Genomic DNA, 27163 nt, shown 5'->3' with positions numbered 1-27163 from the left:
GCTCCAGACGAGGAAATAACACATTTAATTGTCTATTTTTAAATCGGTATTTTGCGATAACAATCCTAGAACTTTATAATATAAAGCAAATCTTAATCAGAAACATAATATCTTGGAAAAGAAAAAAAATAAAGTCTTGCTGAAGCGTAGAATGATATATGGTATTATCAAGAGCTAACTCATAGTAATATGTTATTATTTAATAAAATACAATTGAATTAGATCTTCATAATTTCATGCATTTAAGCAATAGTAACAACAATTAAGAATCTGAAAATTCCGAGCGAATTGTCAGTTGTCAGCCAAAAGCGCTAACCCAACAGTATAAGTTCACATTTCTAACATTTGCTTAATTAATTTATTCTTAACAATTAATTCTTAATAAACAGTAAAGCAACTTGGTGGATTCCATTAAAACTTTCTTATTGATTAAATCAAAATAATATGATAATTTTGGAAGACAAATATATATATATATATATATATATGTAAGATACAAAATACGAAAGCAAACTTCTAATTTTAATTGGCTATAACCTCTTTTAATTTTTATTTAATTTGGGGACTTCCTCTCTCTGTCTAAAAATAGCGCTATAAGTCTAAACTGCGTCATTAAAATTAATCATATAATCTTACGTAACGCATTATGCAGATATCTCTTGTCCATTCAAAGTAATTTGTAAACCAAAACCTTTTTTTGACAACTTTCCTTCTTCCTCTGAAGTACTGCGACTCTTTCTTTTCGCTTAAGCTTTCATCCTGTTAAGATGCTGCTGCAATAATCTATATTCGCTTCTGTAGCTGTAGTATCAAAATTATTCTGAAAATAGGTATGACTGGAGTGCCATGTGAATTGTGGATACAAAATGTGAATTTAAATAAATATGGAATTTAATCCGGCTCGATTCCTTATTCTTCAAAATGGACAGACGCTCTAAGCATCAAGTATCTACGCCTAAATAACACTGCTACGCGTGTGTATCTCAGTGTTCTTACATCAGTATTTTCAAAATTTGTGTTTTATTACATTTTTCGACCCGATCTAATAATGAAGAAATCTGCACGGGTTTGTTATTCTATGTTCACAGTGAATCATGGGAAAAGTCCTGTTTCAACGAAAATTTTAATGCAAGTTTGTTCCGCATTCATAATCAAATCATTCATGTCGTATCATCGGACCGCAGTTTTATTACATATATGTATATGAAAAGAAAAATAATAAGGCTAAAGTGTTAAAATTTAATATAAAATTTAAGATTGTTATTGCATTTATTTAAGCGTCTTAAAATTTATGGTTTTGGCAATTTGGTTACTTTATTTAGACACAGTACACGATAGCAAGAATGTTAGATTATAGAAAAGGAAAGATAATTGTTATTTTAAAATAAGTTTCTCTCAAACTATATAAATATATAAAATTTTGCAACTCTTTACCGTTTTTGTCAAAGGCCCATGACCACCACGTTCTTCCCACAGTCTGTGATAATCTGTACAATTTGTTGCGTAAGGAAAAGGCAGCAATAGATTCCTGATCTAAAACATTAAAAAATGATTCTGCATAATACATAGCGTTAAAAAACCTCACTTAAAATAATGCTGAAAATGCTTGTAATTACGAACTGCATATATTTTAAATGGTTTCTGCTAGATGTTAATAAAATGAAGCTGTAAATTACGAAATAGTACCTTTATCTTAAATACGTCAGTTTCTTAAGCAAAATGTGGAAGATAAATTAAATATATTATACTACGTCGACTGCAAATATTGTGACAACTGTCTATCTGGCAGACTACACAAAAGATGAAACATGTGTCGTGCAATAGCAACATATTCCAGACCACTTGAATACTAAATACCATTATAAAGTAAAGTAACGTACTTCTTTCAAATTTGCTTAAAATTACACTTCTAGTCATTAAAAATGCTACATTATGTTTGAAGTAGCCAATCCACGTAAAATTTGCGTAAAAGTTAGAACATCAAAGAACGTAAAAATGGTGGTTTTGCAGTGCTTATGAAAATAGCGTGAATTTGTAATGTAGTCCACAATCAGTGGGAAAGAGAAGAAAGGATGGATTTTCATGCGAGAATTATGTTTCCTCTTTATTTGTCTAACTGAAAGTGTAGAATGTGCCTCACAACAGAAGACGGAACGTATAACAACGTATATCCAAATGTAGGTCGAGAGAGAATAATAGGTATCTATAAATGCGGATTATGATATAGCTAAGTTGCTACCCCTGTTACTTAAAATCCGCCACTGTTATGAGAATATGAAATTAAAGGGTGTAAGAAGAATAGTTGAAGTGGTCTTAAGCTACAAATGTCTGAGTAGATGACACCTTAGGTGAAAGGCCCGCAATGACAGTACAGCCACATGACGCGCTCTAGAACAGAACTTCTTCACTTTAAGAGCATACGCCAAGATCTGCTTGAAAGTACGAGATGTGGTCTTGAGTGTCACGCACTACACACTACTACTGTACTTGGACTGTTGATTACAGACTACAGACTGCTACTGTATTTCTGCAGTGGTCATTGCTTTGCCCGCTTTAAACTGCAGCAAAATTTCAATATAATTAAACTCTTTAATTGTAATTAGCACACTTTTAATTTATCACTGCACAGAAGTGTGTGCCCGTAGTGGTGCTCGAAAGATACACATGGCCGTGTGAATGGTATAACACTCTCTCCTCACATGAACTCACTTCTGCATGCAACATCACGATGAACATGTACGCATATGGTACCACCGTGGGGGAGCAGTCTTTGAAATCTTCCCTTATACATTGTCAAACCTGTCCAACACTGGAAGTAACTATATGAAGGGAGATTAGACAAGAGTTCTGCTCGTGTCAGGTTCGCATATCTGGCATTTGACCAGTCAGCGTGATTATAGGCGTATTGAGGTCTGTTATTTTCTCATATCTTCTATATAAAGTGGCATCATATAGCCACTTTCCAAAAACATAATATGCGCAACCACATCCGACTCCTCCTCAACATACAGCAGGTTACGCTTCGGCTTTGGCTGAAAAATTCATTAGATGTTTCCTTAATTTAGCACATCTAGTCCAAAATGTAAGACACGCTGACAAGAAAAAGACCATCAGAGGCTGCAATAGATCAACTAGGAAGGTTGGAATGGACTCTGGCAAGGAATTACAGTTTTCTGGATCGCAGTGTCACAAAATGCCATCCAAGATCTTTTCTTTCTATGCCTATCTGTAGAGTAGTGGTTATTATCGTTTATAATGGCCATATTTGGTGCATATAGCATATTCCATTCGCTCAGTGTACCTGAAAGTTTAATTATTTTACCTTTGTATTACAAGAAACGTATAAAATAAATATTATTTTGCCCTTGCTTACACTACAGTTTTAATGACTGGCAGTGTAAAATAATACAAACAATTCACTGATTACTAAATAAGAAAGTATTTTACAATTTACTGCCAAATAAAGTAATTAATAGAACTAACTTTTAATATAATACGATTCTTTGAATTATTCTACTTATATAATTTAGTATGTAATTTTTTATATAATTTAGAGTTACTAAAACTAAAAAATGAATTTAATTTATTATACAACATTGTAACTTACACACAACAACGCAATGTAAAAAAAACTGTTTTACTTCGATCACCTTGAACATCTATTCAATTTAGTAAAATTCGCCAAATGGATTTAAAAAGTTAAACCTCCCAAAAAGAGACTCACTTTAGTGCAAATTTTACGTTATCATAGAGTTCCTGCTCTAGCTCTTCAATATCCAAAAGAGACACTATGAGGCAGTTTACTTTTAAGCCTACAACATTATCATATAGAAACGGTACCTTTTGGAAAGTTAGGGTATCCAACAGCTAGATCCCAAAGGCAAAATTTGGTTTTGCCTTTTCCGGTTTTTATGAAGTTTTTGCAGCGCCATCGGAAACGTTTATTCCGCTACAATAATCACAGATCTTTTACACCTGTTCAGACGCACTGAAAGAGGGCATGTGATCTAAAATCTCTCGAAAACAGAACCAATTTTCAAACAGCAGAAGCTAATGTAACATACATACAATATGCTTTCCAACAAAAGCTCCTGAGCAAGCTCCTAGTTCTCAGTCTCACAGCAAACTGTAGCAAGAAAACATAGCGCAGGTTACGCTGGTGGTGATGAGCATTAATGACTATTGTCCCAAAACTCGACAACTAGACTAATTTCACATTTCTGTTCCAAGTATTGCAAACTAGGCCTCATTAGAAATAATTGCTATGTACCTGTTTCATCATGTTTCCAACGCTAAAAGAGGTCAGAGGGTGTTTAGGCCAGTATATTCAATCGTGAGGGACTTCTCTGGGGAACAGAGGTCGTATTACCATTCCTATTTCGAAGTTTTCCACAAGCTCTGGAAAGGGACTCTTCTTCAAAATAGGAGTCGTATCTTCAGCCATTTCTATCGCAAGGCCTTTTACAAGCACGGAAAAGTGAAGTCATGATGTAAGGAAAGTATTATGCTTGCAGATTAGACATGGAAATCCGAAATCCATGGATCTGACATCTGTTATTTCAAAAATAATTCCCAAAATGAAGTATCCTTGATCCCAGTGATTGCCTGTTTTTGTTGGCGAAATTAAGGATAAGCGATGAAGTGAAGAAGTTCTGGTTTTAAACCATCTGGACCTGGTTCACTACATTTCCATACAGACAATGAGGATGCTCTACATGGGGGGCAATATGAGTATGCTAAGTTGATTTTTTAGTTTTTAGACGTCTTATGAATTGTAAGAACGTGCTTTTACTATACTGTGAAACTCCGAAATACTCTCCGAAGATTTACTTATCAATGTTATTGAAACATTTTCACAAGCACTATCGTTCGTCAGATTTCTCTATATCTCATTTTATTTTTGCTTCAGAATGTGAAGATCATTTATTCCTAAAGATATTCAGAAAAATCTGTTTTTTTTTTTTTTTTTTTTTTTTTTTTTTTTTTTTTTTTAACTCAGGGTATAACCAGAGGGCCATGTAAACGTTACATTTAACCAAGAAAATAAGAAAGAATTATAATTATAAGAAAAACACTACATGGAAGAATTACATGTCAAAAGTAATAAAGGTAACATAAAGCAATTACTCTTGGATAAGAGGAAAAGTTATGTCCATGCAAAAATCTGTCGAATCTCTTTAACTAACGGTTCAGATGTTAGATGTTTCAATTTTTGTTGACTGTCGCCATTTAGCGTTAGGTTATAGACTCCCCCTCGGGCTCTGATGACGTCTCGACGAAGAGTCCGCAAGCTATTTCACATTCATCTCTATAAAGCGAAAACCAGGAATCTTTTATGACGAGTTTGAAATGATTGATTTTAACTGCACAGAATGAGGATAATTCTTCAAAACATCAATGAATTGGGATGATTCATTTAACATGGAATCAGGGTTATTCCACTCAAACTTCACAGAATCGTTATGATTCATTTAACATGGAATCAGGATGATTCCACTCAAACTTCACAGAATCGGTATGATTCATTTAACATGGAATCAGGATGATTCCCTAAAACTTCACGGAATCGAGATGATTCATTTAACATGGAATCGGAATTATTCCCTGAAACATCACTGAATCGGGATGATTCCCTGAAACATCACTGTATCGGGATGATTCCCTGAAACATCACTGAATCGGAATGATTCACTTAACATAGAATCAGTTCTTGAAAAGTTCATTATATGGGGTTGGATCTCCCCCTGGTTTGAAGCGACTCTCGAATTCTAAAAGCCAAATCACAATATCAGATCCATCCTACTGTAAAAGGAACTTTGAAAACAAAAATTTTGAAATTGCAGAATAGTTCGAAGGCAGCACCTGTGGAATTACTATTTAGTGTATCTTCATTACTTTTGCTAGACGACTGCACTTAATGCAACACATTTTTGAGCCACTTATTTTCCTTTTCTAAATTTGAATTTTGTTTCTTATGAGAATATTAAAATGTTTACTAGAACAATCATCTGTTGTTGAACTAGCGTCTTTCAGTTTTTAAACCGTTTTCTCCACTTCATCATCAAGGTCTTATTTTTCTTCTTCCAAGCCTCTGATGAGTTGCTAAATTTTTTCGTAGGTTTTTCAAATAGAGTTTAAGATTTCTTTTCTAATCAATGATAACTGAGACTAATAAGATTGAATTTAAGATCTGAAGAATTTCCACATTTATTCTTTGGTTCTTCCGTTCCAGTAGCTTTGACTTTTAATGACATATTTCAATTATTTCCTTCTGTTGATCCACTTCTTTTTTATTCTCAAATATTATTTCTTTTTATTTAGAAAATTAAACATGCTCTCACTCTATGTTAAACTATCATAATCAATTTAACTTTGTATAAAATACAATTCCTACTTACTGCATGATTGCTTTACAATAAACGCAAGAACATTGGATTAATCCTTCATTGCCAGGATGGCTGTTAATTTCCAGATTGTCAAAAATCGAAATTTTCGATATCACCAGGGTAATGATTTTCTTCTTTTAACGCAAGTAAAGCTCGAAGAAAAAATTGCGCTCGACTTTCGGTAATAAGTTTTAAATTTTTGAGGCTTCGGGCCCACTGTTGGGCTGCCAGTTTATAACCAGAGGGCCATGTAAACTTTACATTTAACCAAGCAAATAAGAAAGAATTATAATTATAAGAAAAACACTACATGGAAGAATTACTTGTCAAAAGTAATAAAGGTAACATAAAGCAATTACTCTTGGATAAGAGGAAAAGTTATGTCCATGCAAAAATCTGTCGAATGTCTTTTAACTAACGGTTCAGATGTTAGATGTTTCAATTTTTGTTGACTTTTGCCATTTAGCGTTAGGTTATACGGGTAGAATGGTAAAATTTTTTCAAAGTCTTTAATTGTTAAATGGAATCAATTATAAGGATTTTTAGCTCTGCTAAATAGGAGCAAAATACTCACTTGCCATTATTCACATTCATAGGTTCTTTTCCATGCCTTAAACTTTTAAACTAACAAATTAAAACAACTAATGAAAGCTACGCAATTAAATTTTATACGTAGATTATCATATCTAGGAAATTCCCTAATTTCTTGTTTCAGCAATTTGTATTTACTTTTTTAATTGTTTCTAGCAAAATATAACCTAAATTTGAACAGTTTGAGTCCAAAACATTCATTTATGCAAATTTCTACGCATTTAAATTTCTTCATTATATGAAATAAATTTTAAACATTTCTTAAATAAAAAATTTGCTGAAAACAGCAATGCCGTTATGAGTAATAAATTAAGTAAACGCTTACTTTTGAAATATAAACGAAATAATTGTAACAAGGCTTGATAGCAAAACCTGTTTTGAAAGGATTCACAATGACTCTAGGACTATGGACCGAAATCTGAATTGCTCCTGGAGTAGAAGTGTAAAATGCATCACGTGTAGCAGTTTTAATCTTCAGTATCACTTCTGAAACAAAACAAAAAAGCCTAATTAATCATGAACACTATTCTGGTATAGACCTCTTCTTAATCTACTCCGCCTCTCTTATTTCAAACTTGTTTCAGTTTGTGAATAAAAATCATAAAAAAATAATCTTTGGTCCTAGGCAAAAAATAAAACATGTATATGTGTATATTGATTGTTTCTATATTATCTAAATGCTTTTCATAAAACAAACCTCTTCGTCTGCATTAGCTTCTAAAAGAAATGGGCTATGCTTTCAATTAAAGACAAAAGTTCTGAACAGTTTAAATCTTTTTAAATAAAAAGATTATTTGAACCTTCTTACTACTAGTTATGTCAGACATAGAGATAATTCGCTTTACTTCTGTTTGGATTGTTGGACTAATTACCAAGTCCAGATCAAGTAAAAGTCCCACAAATTGAAAACACAATTTAACGAGCTACACGTATTTTGAGATACTAATTAAAAGAATTTCAGAGAGTTTATTCGTTATTTTATAGCCAATATTAAGTGAATGCAAAATATTTTACGATAATCATCCTTTTAAAAATACTTGCTATCTTTTCGTATTTCCAGTTAAAATAAAAATATCAGTTGTTCTCACTCATTTGAATGTTTTTAATGTCAATATTATATTGAATTTATTTTGAATATCTTCAAGTATTTTGAATATCTTCCTGATCTCTTATTTGTTTTCATATTTTCATATAGTTATATTCCTTGTTTGAATTTTTGAACGCGTTTATTTGTTTAATAATAATAAGCATAAACAATAACTTACTTGATTTTGAAGCCATGGTTTTCGGACTTTCATGTACATTTCCAATGAGGCTATTCACAGCATAACAATTATTAGGTAATCCCATCGTGTCGAATGCGCTTATCCATCTGGTTTCATTTCTAAATCAAAGACAACACTCTGTGAATAACATTCTTCAATTCGCTTTTATCGATAAATCACGATACTGTATTTGGTATTAATTTTAAAGAATCACATGTTAAGACCAAGCTTTCGACAAATTTCTTTCAAAAGTAGCCATTAACTTTACTTATATGTCAAAAAAAGAGATAAACACAGCATAAGGACACGTATCTGTAAAAGCTGTGACAACTGTCTCAATCAGAAATTTTTCTGTCATAAAACTAGGAATAGGGTACTTACCATAAAGTGCCCGTTACTTCAACATCGATTTTAAAGAATGCAAAAAAAAAAGATAAGTTTTGACGATTCTACGAAAAGTACAGATTGTTTTACAATTGCATTATATTCTTTTAAACATTACAATATATCCTAATATCTGGTCAAGAAGTAGTATTTCGCAAAATCTTTTAATGAAGTTATTGCATTTTTAACGTAATTTGGTGCAAGTATAGTGGCTCAGTAATATACCAACAATTTATATGATAGTGAGAAATATAAATATGTAATATTAATGAAAAAATTTCGCAATATTTTTTTAATTAATAATAATATTAAAGCATAAACTTCAAAATGTCAGAGAAACATCTTCTCCCTTCCTGCTGTATATTCGTTGATATATTCATAGCGACTAAGGCTTCAGAACAAATTCAAATAATATTCTTCGTGTAAATCATGTAAGAAATCAAATAAAAAGTTTTAATGCAGTTTTACAAAAAATGTTTTATTTATCTTTAGTTGCTAATATTTCTTTAGTTGCATCACCATGATGTTACCATTTTCTTCTTTTTTAGGTATCTAAAAACAAGCAAACAAAAGAGAACTATCTGATCTAACAACTAACACAGCTCATTTCATTCATACACAGGGTTCGAGAAAAGTCCGTGCAAAACCCTTCTATTTTAGACTGAATTGTCCTAAACGGTAATAAGTTAGATCAGTATCGCCATATGTTAAGCCAGATCGAATAAAAGCAATTGCAGCGATTTAGGAAAATTAGATCAATTTTTTTAGATCTAACTCTGCAGTGACGCTAGTTAAAGAAAAACGTCAATTTTAAACTTAAGCAATATCATCTTATTCCTGTGGACTGATATCCACAACTGCATTAATGCTCAATAATTAGGGCATTTATATCACCAGGTATAAATTGATTACATAAAGCGTTTCTTTGACACAACAACTTTTATTGAAGAAATGTTTCCAGATTTGATATTTTTGTCATAAGCGACGACTACCACGCTTTCTTAAAATTTTCCACATATTTTTTTAAAGCATTTATCGCTTCCCTTGCTCTTCATCTATGTTCAGCCTTAGAATCACAAAGAGCGTTTGAATACCAAACATTCTAGGCCTGCCAAATCGAGAGCATTATTAGCCATTTATTCAATAATATGCAGCATTTCTTGTATGCAATATGCATTTCATTTCGTTTCTTGAATGGAAGGCTTCCGACTATAGGCTACTAATCCGCACAGATCTAGCGCCAGCTCTTCAAAGTATATGGCAAGTAATACGAGAGCATACCTGTGGTATTCGTAACTAGTCTATATTTATTGTGGATTAGGATATAAAATATCAACAACGATTAAAACTAAAAGAGGAGAAGTTGGAAAGTTTGTAAAGGAAGAAGACAATATTAATGGCTTCTGAGTTTGTGAATTGCTGACGATATAGGCTACCCAAGATTGCAAGTTATTTTGGCTTGATTTTCTCAATCTGTGAGTTTGGTAAGGAAATTCATAGTCAAAGCTACAGTGAAGCCTCTAATAGTCAAACACATAATCAAAGTTCTGACGACTTAGGGCAAGCGATTGTTGCTACTGCGCTGCAGACCTGGTTTGGCAATACAACCAATTAATATTTAAAAGAAACTCCCAATGAAACACCTCTTGGCCTCGAGGAAGAGGCCAGCTCTGCAGATAGTGGTATGGGTGTGACAATACCTGTTTACCAATGTTAGCCACCAAGTGTCCACGTCCTCTGTCACCCGTCAAAGACATATTTTAGCTTCAGAAACACCCCTTGGACACAGGCCAAAGCAAAACTGGATATAGCAAAGTCTCCATGTTCTATAAAAACTGTATAATGATAGCGCATTTGCTTATGAAAGTTCAACTGATCTTTGGGAAAAAAAGTGTGTTACATCTCGACTGCCAATTCGGAATTCTAGAGATTTAAAATGCTAAGATCCAAGTAAGAGACAAGGGAAATTTTTCATTTAGAATTCAGCAAGTTGTATTTTCTCATCCACGAGAGGGGAAAAATCAGCAAATTGTGTTGTCTCATTCGCTGTCTCATTAACCTATGCAGAGCGAGAACCAGAACACTTACCGTTTTAAGCTCAAAGGGGAGTTAAAGACTATTTTCTATTTTTCTAGAAACAGCAAACTATGAAAATGAATGTCTTTTATAGCTTCCAGTCAATATTGCTACATCATCAACATTTTTGTCTACGTAATGGAGGAGATTAATTTGAACTGATAAACCAAATTATTACTTCGAAAATGCTTGTAGTAAGTGTGTATGATAATGAAGCTTCTTAATTTATATTTTACATAAATTTCAGCCGTACCACTCTCTCTTTTAGTATATGCACATTTTCAGGTATAAACTCAGACATAAGTGCGTCCTGCTTCATGAAGTAAACTGAAATGAGGTGAGACGGAGAATCTATTAGCTTTCCTTGATGTCAGGAAAGGCGTCGAGCGCTTTCCGTCATTTAAAAAGATAACCTCTTAAATCATGCCGTATAAGGGATGAATCTTAAAACTAAATTCAAGAATGAAATGATAAACACTTACTCAAAATAAACAGAAAATACTTTGTATTATTGTATCGTCTAAATTTGGGAATAGATGGAAATCATATGCTATTGAACAAAGCCGAATTATGAACGTATACGCAGAAGCATAGGATTGTCATTTGCAATAATGTGACAAGAGTTAGGCAAACTGTGGCAGTCACTTCAAGTAAACAATCATAAAAGGCACCAAAAGATTTCACTGCAAAGATTTTCACCACAATTTTTACTTTCCTTCAGCTGCATATAGCATACATTTATTTATCTTTCTGTCTTAGTGACAAAATATCGAAGGTCTTTTTTCCCATTAGCTTATCACTACTATTAAGTAATCAAACATATACAAACAGCGATATGTCACATAGGATCCATTATGAAAAGGGCAAAAAGGTAAATGTATTTACCTTCATGATTATTTTCCTCTTCAGTTCCTGTAAATTTATGTAAAGTCATATAAAACGTTAATTGTGTTTTGAAAAACCTTTGAATATTTCGGAAAATTACCATTACACATTTGAATGCGGCAACAAAAATGCTGTTTCATTCACATAATTTAATATATATGAAAAAAAGTATTTGTTTTAATGTAACGTATAATAGACTTACAAACAAGGAGCGTGGCCGCTAGTATATCTAATTTCACACAGCTCTAACAAGTCTTCAACTTTGTTCCCTAATTCTTTATATTCTATTCTATCTAAATCAGGAAGTTCGTAAGTAGAAACAGCAGGCAACTGAAATAAAACGTAGTAATAACAAAGTAGCAGTTTTGTTTTATTTTCATATTTTCAAGTAAAATACAAATAGTACAATTAATAATAGTGGTAAAAGGTAACATTTATCTCTGTTTAATTATTTCAGCATTTTATTAAACAGTTAGAATAATGAATTTAATAAAATTTTCAGAATGCTAAAATTATATTCCGAGTACAAAACTCATTAGCACGGAGTGAGATTTTTGTCTTATTGAGAAAGAATATGTTTCTATACAAGATATCTTCAAAACGTTGCCAGTGTTACAACAACTCGTGTGAAAAAGAAGCAAAATGGAGTAACAATGCATATTTCAGAATCTGAAAGCATTGTGTCCGTGTTGTGTTACCAAGAGCGGAGAAACAATATCCTTTCTGACAGCAACGAAGCACTTCCTCGTTTGTTTGATGAACATATAGCACTGTTGAAATTCATAGTGTCATGCTTAAAGAATAGAAATCGACTAGTAACCAGTGAAGTACAGTATCATAACATTAGAATTTTGCATATATTCTCCTAACTTACCTCCAAACAATTTCTTATGTTTGAAAAATTTGCAACATAATTTCTCATTTTTCGCGTTTCGTTTCTTTCTTACCTTAACAGAGCCTTTATCATTATTAGAGCCCAAGCTGGGGAAGCATACATTAAAATGGGGCGGATAGCTTGTAGATAAATAACTCTTTTTGTAGCGAGACTAAGTTTAGAATTTCACCGTATAACTGCACAGAAACTGCCTATTGCTTGGTTGGCTTTTTTACAGATATTTTCGATATGGTTTTTGAAGGTTAGTTTTTGATCAAGATAAACACCTAACTATTTAATGCATTTTACATTTGGGATGGAGATATTATTAATTGCGATATTATTGAGATGTCTTCTGAAAGGGTTCTTTTGGAAATAAATTGTAGTGATTTGCTTTCATTAATTTTGATTTTCCAAACATTAAACCTTGGGAAGATATAATCTATTGCATTTTGGGGGTTTTGAATTGCTCTTTGCGATTTGATGGATTTGCTGAGAATTGCAGTATCGTCTGCATAGCAGGCGATAATGGCATCTTTGTGACTGGGAAGATGATTTATGTAGATGTTGAAGAGAAAAAGCGAAAAATTCGAGTCCTGAGGGAAACCTGCTTTTAATACACTGATATAATGCAGGCGGGTAATTGTTCCCGATAAGTTTGATAAGGAGGCCTGGGTGCCAAACCTTATCAAACGCTTTTTCAATATCAATGAAGATGCCAGGAACACACCAGAGAGTTCGTGGTGGCGGGAGTATCTAGAGAGAACGCAGTGGTCACTTGATTTTTAAGGTCCAAGCCGGTGAGGCCCCATAAGGATGCTAGTTCATTGGCTGGAGCTTGATCCTGAGTGCTTGAGTTTTAAGGCGGCCATGTGTCTATGGTACCAATCCGAAGCTTGGGATAGAAGATATTCTCCATTGGTCCTTAGAGGTCACGTGACAGTGAACGAAAACAAATGCTGATACTTAAATGACGGCACAAATAAATGCAATATGAAGTTATTCAATACTAGATGAAGAAAGGAGGAAATAAATGGAAACAGACACTGTATACACTATTTACAATATTTACAACCGGCATTTGAAATTCGTGCACAGTTCATGCCCTCTAAGTTGTAAAATTTCCATCTCCTAAGAGATGAGCGAAGAAAGAACGTAGTCTCCTATCCTCTTCCAATATTTCATATCGGAAGGCAGATGAATAGTTGACTGTGTAACAGCTTGCTGCTTTCTACCTGGTAGCAGTTCCAACTCCCAAGATTATGTCTAAAACCAAGATCTAGGGGAGTTCTAGTCTTTTTCGAGTAAAGGCAGCTAATCTTCCCCATACTGCCCATTCCCACCATATGAACAGTACGAGAAACCATCTCAGGGGGGTTCGGAGCCGATAGCCGCGTAAGTAGGACAGCCAACACACGCATTGCCACCCCTCCTCCGCGTCGAGGGAAGAATATTTGTTTCCGATGGCGGACCTAAACCATCCACAGGCAATGGCCACTACTAAGGCCAAAAGCGGTGGTCACTTTATTTTGGAGGCACCTAATAGGTGGGCCACCTATGCCTCCTATGAAGGTACGAACAAATACACCATGCATTCTCCGAGATTCGAACACTTACGCTTTGGTATCGCAGTCGGCTTTCCTAATCACTATACTGTCTGAGCGGCAAAGGAGTAAAAATGGAGGGCTTTTTAAGATAACTCGGATCTAGGCTCTGTCATTTTTAGGAGCCTGGGTCCAAGTCAAGACAGTGAAATACTCTACCGCCATCACCAAAGAGCTCTTCGATGGCGAATCTAAATACTTCAACTCTTTCAAATTTGCGAACGATGGCTCCGGAATACACCTATTGTCGTCACGCCTTGTTGTTATTGGACCAAGCCGTATCGTGGTGCCCACTACGATTGGTATAGCTAACCAGTTGCTCGGCTTTTAGGTTGGATTAGAAATTTTCTCTCTTGGTGAATGTTTGCCTGTGGAGCGTGTGTTCTTCTTGACTTTCTGCTGATTGTTAGGATAAAACCGAGGACCAGGTGACAGGTAAAGGAGGACGGGGATGCCTGGTGTTTAACATAGGTAGACAGTCGTGTGTCCCACGCCCTTCCCTATCTAGGAACAACAACTCCCTGGAGCCCCCCCCCGTGAGGCTGCCTCGGGAGTTACTTACACAGATCTAAAGATCAATACATGGCCAAACAGGGACTGAGGATTATTGTTTGACAATGGTTACGTGACAATAGCTTTGTTGGTGTGCATGGCCGTTGGAATAACACAGATACATAAAAATATACAAAACAAAGACAAGAATAGATACATGTAATAGAGAAAAACAAACAATACTAATTGTATTTGTTTGTTTCTGTCTGTACATGTATCTATTCTTGTTTTTTTGTATATTAAACCGAGGACCATTTTATCCCAAGCTTGATGCTTTCCGGATCGCTCCAATACAGCAGCGCGTGAGAAAGCGATTAATAGTGAATCTTAAGTGAGAGGGGCTTCAAGCGGATTTATGAAAATGCGTATATCTAAAATTACGTGGAAAATATTTCAAGAAAGATTTAGATAATTTTAAAATACATTAAACCTTTCGTTATGGCTTAAGGTGACAGGCCTCTGAGTTTATGGGCGAGTAAGCAATTAAAAATATAAAAAATGCGCTTAAAATTCATCTCATATTCAAGATATAATATATATATATATATATATATATACACGTGCGTAGGATTTTAAAGCACGTAGATGAAAATAAACATATGTTGTTTGTACGATGTTTGGTTTCACACCAATAATTATACATTTATACATACCGTCATATTATTATCATATATATAGTTTCTATCACAAAAATAGAAATACATTTTGCAGAATTCCGTATAGTTTTTCTGCGGTGAGCACAAATCCGGAAATCTTGCACAGAAAGTGGAAGCTTGTATTCTGAAAAACAAATGACAGTAAATGAATAAAATGGAAATTTAGGAAAGTTACTCTTTTATGCCGTGAAGCAATACATTTATTCTATTGTTTGCACAAATACGTTATAACAATAACATATCTTTATTCCAAGTAATCAATCTTAAGTTGTTATGCATCATACCTGCCTTCTATTTATGCTTTCTTTCTTCAAAAAACGGAGAACACATGAAAGTTAGTTAAGAAGAAAACACGAATGATTTGATTGGATTAGAGGAAAACATTCACTTTATTTCCCTGCTGCAAGAGAAACTGCGGATCTTCTGAGAGAATTTCAGGCACAGCTGTTGTGAAAAATTAATGTTTCACTTCAACAGAAAGTACTGTAAATTTTGGCAAATTCTGATTACGTGTATTTGCGTGCCTAACATTTATTTAGAAAATCAATTGCTTTGTCTTACTAGCTTAATTGCTGATTTGAACTACAAAACATACTAGTTAGTTTAATTAGTGGCTGAAATAAAATATCTCGTAAGATCAGTGATAGACAGAAAATTAATATACAGAAAATCAGATCCTATATATAATTGCAATAAGTATTTTCCTGCTAAAACTTTTACTTTAAAGAAAATTGCATTATAATTAGAAAAAAAAATGGAGAATAACTGAAAAAAAGGGAGAACTGAAAGCTTTCAGATTTTATATTGCAGCCAAAAAACCCCCCGCCCCCCCCTTTTTTTTTTTTTGACGTTTTGTGTGTTACCTTTATTTATTAACAATCATGTTCTTCGCATTTAAACCACATAAAATTCAGTTCAAAAGCAATATCACAAATTTAGAAACAACATATGTTTAGAATTTCCGAAAGGCAGTCTCGCTCGCTGGAGATAAAAATATTTCTTTTCCGTACTGTCTAGCCATTGCTCCCTTTGAAATCTTTAAGTTTGCTAATTAAAAATTCGTTAAAGGTTTACGAAATATGAAATAGCTAATAAAACAAATTCGAAAGTCAAAATTCGGGCGTCCAACTGCCCATGTTCGCGTAGAGGATTACGTTATTCAAAATTTGATGGCTCTAGGGACCGTCGTTTTTTCACAATGCGAGAAATATACATACATTCAGGTAGATTCTTCATCGTTTAGTTTCTTTAAATATATTTATTACAGTTACTGATAATATTTGGTGCCAAGAGTTTAAAAAGCGATTCGCGTTTATAGTGAAACGCCACAAAATGCCGTTTTGAAACTAATCACTCATCTGGGCTACCGCCCCTTTGGGCTAATAATTTCGTATAATTATGGATAAATTAAACTCTTCTTTATTCTTTTAAACACTGATGAAAATTAATGTATCGAATATTTTTTTTATTTATGGGATATTTATATAGAAATGGTGTAAGTGCCTTTCATGACGGAAGATAATACAGGACAGAAAATACTATCTCTTATTATTAACCATGTGCTTAAAAGCTTAAGGGGACTCATACACCTTAAAACCCATAAGATGTTCGAATAGGTGACTGTCGCAAGAATTGGAGTAACTTATTTATTTTAAAAGCAATTACTACCAACTTTTTACAGCTGACTACATAATATAGCTGCTTTCTGAAATAGTCATCAGAAAGTTTGTGTTGCCACAAATATTTTTATAATTTAATCCGCTTAGTGACAACATTTTTCGTCATGTTTCCAACTTGCGCGCACAGTTTAAAACATTCTGTTTCATAATTTAATTCCATATTTAATATATTAGCTTTTATAATATTTGAAAACTACCGTGAACCTAAAATTCTAAAAATTTCATGTTAAATTTTTATTTTATTTGGAGCTGACTTCATAAAATGTATTTTATTAAAAAAATTTGTAATGTTTCCGTCCATAAAATTTTTCAATACTAAAATATTCATCAGATTGTTGGTTCAGTTAGAAAATAGCGCCCATATAAAGAATTCCATCCAATTTCAAGTATGTACCATTAGCCATTTTTAAAATATCATGCGCGCAAGATGGAAACATGGCGAAATATTTTGTCACAAAGAGGATTAAATTACAAAAATATTTGTGGCAACACAAACTTTCTGGTTACTAGTTTCCAAAGCAGCTATATTATGTAGTCAGCTATAAAAAGTTGGAAGTAATTCCTTTTAAAATAAATAAAATATCTCAATTCCTGCAACAGTCACATATTCGAAGATCATGAGGGGGTTTAAGGTGTATGAGTCCCCTTAATATATTATTCCTCTGAATTAATGATTGTTCGACTGGAGATTTGTCAAGTGCTTTCGTAATCTTGAGCTTCGAATTGATTTGTTTGAGACAGCTAACTAAGCCTAACAGATTTGTTTCAATATTTAGAAAGTTAATAGCCTAAATGCCAGCTATACTCTTCGAGAGTTTTAAGAATACATATTATTTATAAAGCAAGATAATATAAGCAATTTTTGATAACTTTTACGTAACTCCCAACTGTATAATATGAACTCACCCATTGTAACTGCAGAATGTAAAGGCTGGTATTTCAACCGTTTCTGGATATTCAACATTCACGTTCATAACTGTAGGGTATTTCCAATAAACGCGTAGAAATATTGATGTAGTATAAAAAAATCCACATATACATATTAAAAATACGCAAAATCTCAAGAACCTCCTTAAGTTGTTTCTGGTAGCAAGCAGCTCTGGAATCCCAGTTATTACAGAACGTTTTAGAAGAAGTCTGAATTCCCTTTTCCATAAGCTTTCCCGCATGATGTCTCTTGCCTTTTACTGTGAAGAAAAAAAACCTTTTGTTATGAGGTAAATAATAATATGTGACGTTAAAAACACTTTTATTACAGTTACGTTTTAATGCGTTAAACACGTTTTAAAGTATATCAAAACGTACATTGTTAGCAAATGTAATTAATGTTCAGTTTGATCAGAAATTCGCTTATAAATTTTTAACTCCCCCATCGGACGCATTACAAATATTGCCATATTATTGAATTAAATATTAATCTTATTTTTTAATGTAATATATAAATGATATAATTTAAAATACCCTTGACGTATTACATATTGCAATGTTTGTAACCATGTATATTGATAATGAATGAATGAATGAATGAATGCTGTTGGAACAAAGGGGTGCTCTAATACGCATAATAAACTATTTTTTCTCTTTTTTATCGCATGCATTAGCCATTTTTGTCTTTGGCTACTACTAAGGCCAGAAACGGTGGTCATTTTAATTATGGAGGACTTCGGACCACTTTTAACGGTGAACTTAACCGCTCTCCAGCCGAGCTGGTGTACGACCAAACTTTGCGTCTTCCGGGACAATTCGTTGTGCCTCCTGACAGCAACATTCCGAGAAGTGACTTCCTACAAAAAATAAACTCTTTTAATAAATCAAAATATATACATAGCGTTAGGATAACATAAATCTCAGCGATGAATACAGTGTATACACGGACTCGTAAAAACAGAAGGCAAAAGTTCGCTTTTTGCAATCACGCAGAGATGAGATTCTTATCGCGCATGCGCGAGGCGAAGAACTCGAGGTGCTGAAGAAATGTAAGGCTGCGTTCAGACGGCGGCGTAAAGCTGCGTTCAGACGGGGGCGTAAAGGGCATAAGTGGTTAAAGCCGAGGTCCCTTGCCAAGGCAACCAGTCTGTGCTACGTCACAAAATCTGGTTTAGGGCTCGTGGCATAAGGTTCAAAGTTTTCAACTTTACGCCGAGTTTGGAATAAGCGTCGACCAATCACAGCGAAGCTGAAACGAACACGGCGTTCTACAGAAGCGAAGACTGAATTCCGTTGTAGCAATAAGCAGCAAAACTAAACAAGGGTTATGCATAAATGCAGAGTGTATACAAATGCAATTACAATTGAACAATAAAATTAAAAGAGAGAGAGACAAGATGTATGCAGGTACATTTGAAGTAGTAGTTATAATGATACTTTGTGTAATGAGGCTTACTATTGTGCTGCTGCTTTGCAGAGTGCCATTGCATAGTCTTACAAAGCGTTGAGACTTAATGATGCTCAAAGAAAAAGGTGTGCCTAGCTACTTGATACTAGCGGCTATGTACTGAATATGTGAAATGTATCAGGAGATCAAGGCCGCTTTGGATCCCAGAAGGGCAATATTCTACAACATTCAACAATTAAATAGATAACTAACATTTCTGCAAGTATATTCATCATTCTAAATCCAATGCATTTTTAACTTTGAAGCAGTGCTATCAAATAATACTAGGTCATATAACATTTTTAGAAAGTCTCTCATGAAGGCATCCTTTCGTTTGGACAGACAATCCTAGTCTGCTTTGCTTTATTATAATAAATCCAATATAATCTAATCTAACCGTACACTGCTTTCTCTTTCGACTTAGTTTTAACTGATTTTGAAAACGAGCTAAAACGAGGATAACGCGTTCTCATTAAATAACATTATATCTCATTTTTAACGATAAATAACGAATTCAACGTTTTCGTTATACGAGGATAAATCTGAACTCGTTTCGTTTTAAAAGAATTAAAATGTTTTAATGAATTAATAGTGTATGTTTAACTTCTTCTTTAATCCCTTTATCTTATATTTCATTTATTTCCTTGAATTGATGAAGTTAATTATTCTTCTGAATAGCTTAACTGTTCTGACACACAATGAACTTGAAATTAAACAGATTTTAAGGAGAATTCAATCGGAAAATATTTTGATGGAGAAAAAAAAGAAATATTGAAGAATAAGTAATTTAGGAAAAATACCTTATAAAATTTAAGTATATATGATTCAACATCTGAAAATGGGTACATGCCTAAATTTAAAACCAATGAACTGTTTTAAGGTACTATTCAAAGTATCCTAACGTTTATACTGGTATATTTTGCTTCCTACAGTAGCAGTTAAATAGGCTAGTTTTATCTACATCTTAATATGATACAGTGTTGCTTGCAAAGTTCTCTGCACATACATCTCTTCCTCCGAAACAATAGCCCAAGAGCACTTAGCAATAAGTAAATATTTAAAGCAACCCTTTCCCACAGGAATACAGGTGCTCTCATTTATTATGAATAAAGACAATTTCATTACTACTTTTAGTAATCGTTATCAAGGAAGCAAATTGCTATGGCAGATAAAAGATTATAACCGGAGATTTGATCGTGTAAAATATCGCATTCTGCGAGAAACCATAGTTCAACATTTAACGATTGATACGAATGATAGAAGTAAATTTTGACATGAATAATTGTAGTAATCCTTATTCTTTCCCATCTGAACTGCATTCAGATCTGCTCCTTGAAATAAACAACGAATGAGAGTAATTTTCGTCATTTTTCCAAGTGAGCAGCTGCTTTGAACAGTTGAAATGCTTTGTGTTGCTATAAAAATTGTATCTTTACCATTCGAAGACAGGGTTCTACTTATCATTCTCTGCTTATAATCATTGCAAAAGTTTGTGAAAAAGGATTTTCACTGAAATTCCATGTTTAAATTGTGGAGTCTTCGAAACAGGAGAGATAAAAAATGAGCAATGCTCTCGCCGAGACTCGAACCACGGACCTCTCGAATACGAGCCAAGCGTATTGACCACTACATTACGAAGGCATGCTAAGAAGGCGGGAGAAATACCTTATATACTCCCCCTTTTAAAGGCGACTGGAGATTAGGAGATCCAAACGCCAAATCCTGGTGGTGGAGAATCATCAACCCTCACCTTTTTTAGTTTGGGCACCACTGTCGAACCATTAGGTTATTTCGAAGCGGGAAAGATGAAAAATGAGCAATGCCCTTGCCGGGACTTGAACCACGGACCTCTCGAATACGCGTTGAGCGTGCTGACCTCTACACCAAGAAGGCATGCTAAGAAGGCCTTATAAACTTCGCAGAACTTCTATTCTTTTGGAATAAATTTTCAGAATCTGAAGACTGTTTCTCGAATCCTCGTTATAAAACAAACTCCACTGTCAAAACCGTTGCCCAATTCGAGCAAGATTACGCCTACATGTAATATGAAAAAAAATCTCTGCTCAGGATAGTGTTTAGTGACTCTGGCTGAGGTACCGAAGGGCCCGGCTTTGAATCCCGGAGAACACATGTACGTTTGTATAAGTATAGTGTCTGTGCGGCATGGGGCGTTCTAAATATTCGGTTAGTTGAAAGGCCTATCGAGAGGTTTGAGGTATGGTAAAAGGGGTGAGAGACACTTGCTCCGTGCCTTGGCTTTTCTTTAGAACTGGAGGCGGAACTGAACTAAAGTCGGGCTGTCATTTATATGGTGCTCAAGACTCTTGCCAGCGACAGACACATTTGACTCCTTACCATGATGAATGTCGTAGGGTTGTGCTGACCCTTGTCAGACAAGTGAGATTGGTAACAGTGTCAATAGCATAGACCCTCTTCGAGCATTTTTCTTTTTCTTTGGAAGGTTAAGGTCAAATGGAGTTTGGTGATCTGTTAGACGGTAATTTTATGGCACACATCTGATCTTGAAGTTTCTCATTAGTTTTTCTATATGAACAGATCATTCATTTTCTGCTTTTGAAATTTTCAACAATAATACAGCTCTTTTTAACTGCTTTTATTAGAGACGTTACAAATGTTGTATTTATTTTTAACAGAACGAATTTAACAGTTTTACCATCCGAACTATCTGAAAAACATAAGGAAACATAAGAGGCATGCGCTTAAGACCGTTAATTCTCTTCCCTACTCACATTCATAAACATTACAAAAGTACATATATTTTGAATTGAATGTAAGTAATTTGAATTTTATGTTATGATACGAAATTAAAAGAATTTAAAGTGGAGCAAATGAGGATTTTACATACGAGACGACAAGTTAAAGGCCTACAGTTTTCTTGTCCTTGATTTTGCGTTTTTAAAATCTTTAACTCAGATAAGAAGGAACACAGATAAGAAGGAAAGTTTATTGCTCAATAAATTAACAATAAGCAATTTGTTTTATTTTTCTAAGATGAATTTTCACAAAAACCTAATTTTCCAGTTCCCTAGCCTATTACTTTGAAATAAACACATCTATTGCCATGGTTACGGGGTAAGACAGAAGGGAACAAATGAAACTGATGTGCCTACACCAAATCAACAGACTACAATAGGGTTTATAACTTATGTGTTAACAGAATAAGGATTTCGTACAAATGCCAAATATTTCGCTGATGTGCCTACACCAAATCAACAGACTACAATAGGGTTTATAATTTATTTGTTAACAGAATAAGGATTTCGTACAAGTGCCAAATATTTCGCTGATGTGCCTACACCAAATCAACAGACTACAATAGGGTTTATAATTTATTTGTTAACAGAATAAGGATTTCGAATAAATGCCAAATATTTCGCTTCGCATTTTGTTCATTTTTAACCACTTTGAATCAACAATAATACTAATTAAGGATGAGAGAAAAGCAAAGTTCTAAACAAGATAGTTTTTTACATGAAAATAAAGCAAACCTTTCAATAACAGAATATGATCTAAAATTCAGACTTGTAATAACGAAGTGATTGCGTTTAATGATAACGTGCTAAAGGTAATATTAAACAAAACAAAGAAAATAGTATAATTCCTTTTCTTCTTCTACTCGGGAACAAATTTTCATTAAAGTAATTGATTTAATTTTAAATTCTTACCAAAGGGAGCATTTTTTACTTATACAAAGTTATTTCCATTGTTATGAACGTTTCAAAAGAATTATTCATGATATATGTAGTATATTTAATAAATATAGAAATACATGTTCGTCACATACTATGTTTGCTGATTCTAAATTCCATTTATGTCTGAGATGAAATTCTATGAATGGCATTGATGGTCATCTACATAACTAAAATCAGAAGCAAGCCTTTTATCAAAAAAATGAAAATTTACTCTTATCTTAAAAGACGCTTATATGAAAAAATATTATTGATTACGATGCGTGTATCATTTCTGAGCAATGCCAAACGTACAAATCACAGCAAAACTGCACTTCATTATTTATTTTTCCTGCAGCTAAGAACAGTTTTAAATTGGTCCAAATTTCAATAACGCCAAAATTTATCAATGATTTCTGTCACCTGATTTTATTTCTTACTTCAAATCGATCTTCGTTCAAAATGAAAATTCATAAACTATTCATATTTAGAAGCTAGATATTGTGCTTTTAAGAGTTTCTTTATTTCAAACGTATATTATATGTAAACACAGATAGGCTTTACGTTTAAGCATATATTAAATTATATATGTCGATTATCTTATCTAACATTTTATATATGCATTATCTAACATTTTATATATGCAAATATTTACATAAACGCGTAATTATGAAACATACTGAAAAGGCTCTAAATATCATACTTAAATAAAAAAAATGTTTGTGTCGAAGGATTGCATGCACATATAGATACGAATAGGAACTCAATTTTAAAAAGGAAAGCCGATATATAACTATTACATAGCAAATAACAGCCTTATATTGGAAAATCTATTCGCTGGTATCAATGAAACAGGGAAGTACGGTTCAAAGAAATTACTAATATTAACGCATTCATAGAAAGTAGTTGATCATAATACTTAGTTTTTATATATTAAGAAGACGTATATTATAGTTATTACTTAATGGAATACTGTTCACAAGAGAAGGATAATATTGAAAATAGTAGTTATTAAAATAAAAATTTTATAAAAAAGAAAACGAATCATGATATTTTTCATTCTAATTTTTTGCAAGAAATTAAATTAGAAACTTAGTTAATACTTTAATTAGTTAAAGCTGTTTTTTAGCATTTAAGTTTCTTACCTTGAAATTATAAGGATAAGTTTATTTTAACAATAATTAGAATAAACTTCTGCCGCCAAATCGCTTCTTTTCTGTTATTATGTCAGTTGAGTTCAACTTGCAAATTGGTCACTGCAATCCCACATGCAATTGGTTATTCCGTGAAACTTCACACTTCCTTTTAGTCTTCACAAAGAAATATTGATCCATAAAGAGGACGAGCTTTTATCGTTCTTTGTGTAGGGAGGAAAAAATACATAATTGCGGCAAAATTCTCTTATTTGGCACTTTAAGGAAAAGGGAAAAAAATGAAAAAGAAGAAATGAAAGTCTTCATTTCAGTTTCCCTTTTTGTAACTTACTGAATGTCAGACCAGAAAATGTATCTCTAAATAATCGAAAACTTTAAATTCATCTATTGTTTACCCAAAGACGTATTTCCTAAAATACTTTTTGCCGTAAACTTGAAGTTACTGTGCTAATGGAGACAGCACATTATTTTTTCATCCAAACTCAATAGCACCCAACGGGCTGAATATTGCTGACATTAGTAATTTATCATCCAAACATAAATTATAAGTAGACTACATTTTAATTAGATTCAGCTTTTCGATAGCACAAAAGCAAGTAAAATCAAACTAATGCATTTCCTGAAATCTACAGACTACAGCTAAGAAACAAAACAGAAATTCAAAACAGAAAGTAAATGCTGCTATGCGATTTGCAAAGACTAGATTATAAACACAATAACAGAAGTTCAGTACTTGGTGTTAATGTCTACATAATTTTACCAAAAATCATGTTGACTAAAGTAAAGCTCTCATCTATAGATGTTAAAACTCATAAATAAAACAAATCATAAACCCGGAGCCAACTCCAATTCTTGACGACTAATTACACTGGTGTACAAAAATTAAGGACGAAGTTGGGAAATTAATTTATCAGCGGAATAAAGAGGCACAACGGGCTGGAACACCGATCAGGAAGTTTACTAAAATCAGGTACGGTAGTACATGCGCATACAATGCAGCTAGAGTTAATGAGGGAGTGTCGAAAGGGTAAAAAGTGCGTCGGCACTGAGAACTCAGCATTTCTGGGAAGCTGTTGTATGGCGTATATTAAACGACATCGAATTGCTGTCTCACTGTGAAATGAATCACAAAGAATCTCTTAGATGACATCCGGATGATTTTACCCGAAGTCGAATCACTGTAAAGATTGAGGAAGGTCGAAGTGCGACAAGTATGGCTGTGGAGTTCAGGATAGCTCATAGCATCGTTTAACGACTTTGGAAAGCATTTCAAACTACAAGAACAGCTGTCCGACGGTTCTGCAGCGGTCGTCCACAAGTAACCACGGCAGCAGACAACCGTTATATTGCCCTACAGGTACTACAGGTTTACGGATGAGAGAAGATTTAGTCTGAGTAGCGATTCTAGACGCACACACGTCTGGAGAGAGCGGGGAACACGTAATATCTCCTCCAGCATAATCGAAAGGGACGGGTTTGGAGGTCTCGGAGTTCTCGTTTGAGTAGGCATTATGCTTGCTAGTCGTAGGACCTTCACCTCTTTCAAAGAGGTTCAGTCCTCGAGGCCCGCTATTGTAACGATGTTCTTCTTATGTGCAACTTTTCAGAGGTGCTATGGGTCCTCAGTTCCTCTTGATGGACGACAACGCTCCACCTCATCGCACAGTTGCTGTCAAAAAGGTGTTGTAGGGTTAGGATATTGAACGCATAAACTCGCCGGCAAGGTCTCCGGATCTAAATCCCATCAAGCATGTATAGGTCTTTCTAGGGAGACGCGTGGCAGCATGTAACTTATTAAAAGTAACGAATCCGGAACTGTGATTGGCGCTACAAAAGGAATCGGCAGCAATGTGTTAACAACTCATTGACGACATATCCCCTACTATAGGCTGGATGTTTCTTGCTGGACACCTTCACATGGATATATCTGGTGTGTCGTATTGTGTTCCATGCTACGTTTTCAATAAAGTTCCTTTATATTCTCTTCATTTCTTTCTTGATAAGTTTCACCTACATTACCAATGTTTTTACTTCTTGGAGACCTTTGGTATTATTTGCGTTGATTTGGAAGGCTTTTGGACGACGTTATATTGAAAAAAACCGTCTCGTCCTTGACTTTTGCACACCAGTGTACATCCGTATTACACGGCGAATTCAAGTACTGAATTCACTTAAACTCACTCACATAGCTTGGCAGTCTTCTCCATTGGATCTTGTTTTTGATGGCGCTGCTTCTCATGTAATTATAAGGTTTTGTGCTAATAAACATAGTTATTTTATTACTTTCACTTCTACTTTCGTCATCTCTTACAAGAACACAAATTAGTTAAAATATAAATAAGCGCATAGTTCTAGAGTTTAGAGAGATGATTTCCGACAAGGTAGCTGATAATCACTCTGCATTGCTTCCCTGCTGATTGAATTTAACTGATCTTGATCTGCTTACGTTTCGGCTAGCCGGTTTTCCTTCGCGAACACTCAGTACCAATGCAATGTTTAATAGGAAATGTTGAATTTGTATTTCATACTTGAATTTGAACGCATGTTTTAAATTATCCACAATCATCGAAGTTTTTCTGTTATACTTTTCAGTTTGTATAACAGTCTGGTTGTCTCTTTGTGACGATACCTTTAATTAGAAGATGGGCGGTACGATAGTTTGACAGTTTTTACGGTTCTTCTGAATTATACTTTGTAAAGTATTGAAGAAATGTATGCGGTAATATAAGGATGGCGGCCTAAAAAATATTACGAAAAATATTTTATAAACAGCTATTTCAGAATTTTATTGATTTATTTACCCGAGTGCAGGATTTCCTTAATAGAAATTTTAATGTAAAGGCTTCTTTCTTCTTTTGAAGTTTTTAATAAAAAATATTTATTCCAGTATAAACACTTCTATACTGTACGAAATACAATCAAAAATATTTTTGGCATTAAATTGAATAAAGAAATTTGAATAAAAATATCTTGTACTAAGTGTGCTGAAGCAAA

General features: G+C 33.8%; 1 protein-coding gene across 2 annotated transcripts in view; it reads right to left on the bottom strand.

Annotated features, from left to right (window-relative positions):
- The window catches only part of LOC118180098 (uncharacterized), a 41751-nt gene extending 17412 nt beyond the window's left edge, over positions 1–24339 (bottom strand). The window contains exons 1-7 of one of the 2 annotated variants that reach the window (XM_085826066.1): positions 24161–24339; positions 17859–18139; positions 15271–15397; positions 11790–11917; positions 8243–8361; positions 7303–7463; positions 1435–1533 (exon numbers count right to left, since the gene is read on the bottom strand). In XM_085826066.1, the coding sequence (XP_085682192.1) occupies positions 1435–1533; positions 7303–7463; positions 8243–8361; positions 11790–11917; positions 15271–15397; positions 17859–18121 (897 nt within the window). In that variant the 5' untranslated portion in view covers positions 18122–18139; positions 24161–24339. The remainder of the gene's footprint in view (positions 1–1434; positions 1534–7302; positions 7464–8242; positions 8362–11789; positions 11918–15270; positions 15398–17858; positions 18140–24160) is intronic. The other variant, XM_035349239.2, reaches the window with a different exon arrangement.
- Positions 24340–27163: the final 2824 nt, after the last annotated feature.

This window comes from Stegodyphus dumicola, chromosome 10 (genome assembly GCF_044657685.1).
Source record: "Stegodyphus dumicola isolate Sdum_Otavi_A_Nest chromosome 10, ASM4465768v1".
Classification (NCBI taxonomy): Eukaryota; Metazoa; Arthropoda; class Arachnida; order Araneae; family Eresidae; genus Stegodyphus; species Stegodyphus dumicola.
This window is presented reverse-complemented; position numbering and strand designations above follow the sequence as displayed.